The sequence below is a fragment of the Volvox carteri genome (assembly GCF_000143455.1).
Source record: "Volvox carteri f. nagariensis unplaced genomic scaffold VOLCAscaffold_88, whole genome shotgun sequence".
NCBI classification, from domain to species: Eukaryota; Viridiplantae; Chlorophyta; class Chlorophyceae; order Chlamydomonadales; family Volvocaceae; genus Volvox; species Volvox carteri.
The window spans coordinates 380,105-383,694 of record NW_003307631.1 but is presented as its reverse complement, the minus strand read 5'-3'; the positions used below and the strand labels follow the sequence as shown (position 1 = coordinate 383,694).

The following is a 3,590-nucleotide window of genomic DNA, read 5'->3' as shown; positions in this document are numbered from 1 at the left end:
AGAATTTCCCGGAAGTATTGAACTCCGGTGTGCTTTAGGGGATTCCTATGAACATCAGAGCCTAAACGTGATACCGCTTAGTTTTGAGCTGGGAGGTAACATGATATCAGCTAGCATGTTCAAGGAGCAGAATGCAATGTATTACTTCAAAGGCTGTTCGGGATCAGCCAGGAGGGCCTGGCCATCGGCGGGCCCGCGCCTGGCAAGGCGACCGCCACCAGCAACTTCATGACGCAGTTTCAGAAGAAGGTCTTGGACAAGATCCTGCGACCGTCGACTATCACTGCAGACCACGGTGCTGTGGCAGCCGCAGTGGGAGCTGAGGCAGTGGATACTGCGGCTAACGACGGTGATGGTGCAGCAGCGAGAGCAGCCGCTGGGGACCACGAACAGGCGGTGGGTGGCGGAGAGGCTGCTGCCATGGGCATGCATGCCGTGGATGGTGGCACGGGTGGCGGCCGCACAGCAGGCGTCGCAGCAGCAGCAACCGCAGGGGGGGACACCGGCACGGGTCCCAGGCAGGGCGAGGCGGGCGTTGCCCAGGTAGAAAACCTAGCAGTTTGGAACCTGGGGAGCATGTTTAACAAGGTCGAGGGGTGCTGATGGGTTATGTCAACTTTCAATGTCAGGGCAGCTTGTTGGGTCTTACCCTGATATTTTACCTTGAACTTAAGCACTGGGTGTTGCTGCCCTCCCCACCACAGGACGAGGATACCACCAACTACGATGCGTTCAAGGAGTGGGTCGGCGAGGTGCCAAGAGCAGCTAAGGGCGCAGCTGGCAAGCGCAGGCGGGGTGGCGGTGATAACGACGACCTGGGTGCGAGGTCGGGGCGCAAGGTTGGAAATAAACGGCAGAAGGGGAACAAGGGCGCAGGCTGGGGCAGGGGTGCAAGCAAGGGGACCACCAGAGGTGCGGGGAAGGGCGGCGCAGGCAAGGGAGGGTGGAGGGGGCGGACAGAGGAGGGTAGCTCGGAGGGTGGGTCGGATGCTGGTGAGGAAGAGGTCCTAGCCGCTGGCGCTGGGGAGGAGTCCAGCTCGGAGGACCCGGGCAAATATAGCGAAGCTAGCAGCAGCAGCAGTGGCAGTGGCAGCAGCGACAGTGGTGGAAGTGAGCAGTAACATGACAGCAGTGATGAGCGCTTGGGGGTGCACACACCAGGTCGGCCCCAGGCAGGATGGGACATACCAATCCCAATAGGTGCCGGTACATGTCATGCATCGGGGGTTTCATCCGTAGGAGTAGGCACGAACTCTGCAAGTGGTGGTGAGACTCCTTGGCGAGCACTTGCTGTATGGGGGGTGACATGAACGCTGTTTTCGAGGACGATGGTTGAGATGAATGCATCAGGCTGTCAGGCTGGCTGGTTGGTGTTGTGAGTCCAAAGCGCCTTGGTCCACAAGCACACTGAGACTTAGGCTACTTTGACAAGGGGTGTGCGTCCATTTTGAGGCTTGCCGCAAGTATTCACCAATCGTTAATTTAACATGCAGTAAGCATCACATCACAGAGTAATATGTGCCTGTGTAACCCGTAATGACTGGGTCTTCACCCGTAATTTTGCGTGTAATTGGTTACATGCGCCCGTAATTCACCTCCAGCACCGCGTAAAATCCACCCGTAATCACTGGGTCTTCACCCGTAATTTTCCGTGTAATTGGTTACATGTGCCCGTATTTCACCTCCAGCACCGCGTAAAATCCACCCGTAATCACTGGGTCTTCACCCGTAATTCTGCGTGTAATTGGTTACATGCGCCCGTAATTCACCTTCAGCACCGCGTAAAATCCACCCGTAATCACTGGGTCTTCACCCGTAATTTCGCGTGTAATTGGTTACATGTGCCCGTATTTCACCTCCAGCACCGCGTAAAATCCACCCGTAATCACTGGGTCTTCACCCGTAATTTTGCGTGTAATTGGTTACATGCGCCCGTAATTCACCTCCAGCACCGCGTAAAATCCACCCGTAATCACTGGGTCTTCACCCGTAATTCTGCGTGTAATTGGTTACATGCGCCCGTAATTCACCTTCAGCACCGCGTAAAATCCACCCGTAATCACTGGGTCTTCACCCGTAAATGTTCACCTGTATCCTTGTGCTCAAATTACGAGACCCGTAACGTGTTACGGACCCGTAATATCTGTCAAATTACGGGTGGATTGACCCAAAATTACGGGTAAAATGACCCCCGTTTTCCCAGAGTGAGGCAAGCACTAGTCTGCATAGACACGTATACAAAAACAATCTATATGGCGGCAGCGGAGACTTGAACTCCGAACACCTAGTATTCGTGATACTTCAGTGTCTGGCCAGTGCACCCCGCCCGGGTAGCTTATATCTCGGCCTACCTGCCGGACATTCCCTACCATGGTCCTGCCGTACTAGGATAATGTCGGTGGGGCCCCGGGGCCCCAGCCCATTAGGTTTGCTACGAACAACCGCCATGTTCGAGACATGTGACGAAACTCGTAACATGTACGAAACTCGGGTCGAATCGTTCACGAAATAACAGTTATTGTCAAGAGTAATCGTTGAAATATTCTAAGGGTTTGCTGCAAACAACCGCCATGTTCGAGACATGTGACGAAACTCATAACATGTACAAAACTCGAGTCGAATCATTAACGAATTAACAGTTATTGTCAAGAGTAATCGTTGAAATATTCTATGGGAAATGTAGCTTGCTACAATGTGTGTGTGTACATGTATGTGTGAGACTGTGTGTGTGTGTGACTGCGTGCGTGTATGTGTGTGGTACTGTGTGTGTGAGACTGTGTGTGTGTGTATGTGTGTGAGACTCTGTGTGTGTGTATGTATGTGTGTGTCTCTCTCTCTGTGTGCTTGTATGCGTGTATGTGTGTGTCTCTGTGTGTGTGTGTGTGTGTGTCTCTCTCTCTGTGTGTGTGTGTGTGTGTCTATGTGTGAGTGTGTCTCTCTCTGTGTGTGTGTGTGTGTCTCTCTCTCTCTGTCTGTGTGTCTGTGTGTGTGCATGTTTTCATGTTACCCCAACTCCACCATGTGCCCCAACAGTGCTGTGATTGTGTGGTTGTCTGTGTGTTTTTGTTACCCCAACATCACCTGCTTGTGTCTGCCTGTCTGTCTGTCTGTTTGTATACAACTACCCATCTGTCTGTTTGTCTGTCTATCTCGATAGATTAGGTACGTAGGCATGGATAGCTAGATGAAGATAGATGAAGAGTCTGACTTAAGTCTGAAGCTTCATGACTAAAAAATGCTCCCACGGGTATCTTTTACATTTTCCAAAGCTCACAGCCCAGTGCAGAGAGACTGTATGTGCAGTACTTGATCAAGTACAGGACGTACAGTCTCTCTGCACTGGGCTGAGAGCTTTGGGAAAACTTAAGCTCGGAAACCGGGGGATAAAAAGGCTTTTGTTTGTGTAGCTACGCCAGCCATGTAGGTTTGCTGGTTTTCCAAGATCCCCCATGCAAAAGATCTAGACAGAGAACCCGCTGCCCTTTATATGCTGTTTGGTAACTTTGAGGAGCAGTGCCAGCACTCCACGTCCTCCCTGGTGTGGCAGGCCTTAGGGGGCAAAGGGAGGGGGGGACATGAAAAGTGAGTTG

At 52.3% G+C, this 3,590-nt stretch overlaps 1 protein-coding gene across 1 annotated transcript in view; it reads left to right on the top strand.

Annotated features, from left to right (window-relative positions):
* The window catches only part of VOLCADRAFT_108040 (uncharacterized protein), a gene marked incomplete at its 5' end in the record, with an annotated part of 2,803 nt that extends 595 nt beyond the window's left edge, over positions 1-2,208 (top strand). Inside the window, 3 exons of the mRNA XM_002958212.1 lie at positions 172-543; positions 705-1,649; positions 1,737-2,208. Of these exons, the coding sequence (XP_002958258.1) occupies positions 172-543; positions 705-1,121 (789 nt within the window). The 3' untranslated portion in view covers positions 1,122-1,649; positions 1,737-2,208. The remainder of the gene's footprint in view (positions 1-171; positions 544-704; positions 1,650-1,736) is intronic.
* Between the last annotated feature and the right edge of the window lie 1,382 nt (positions 2,209-3,590).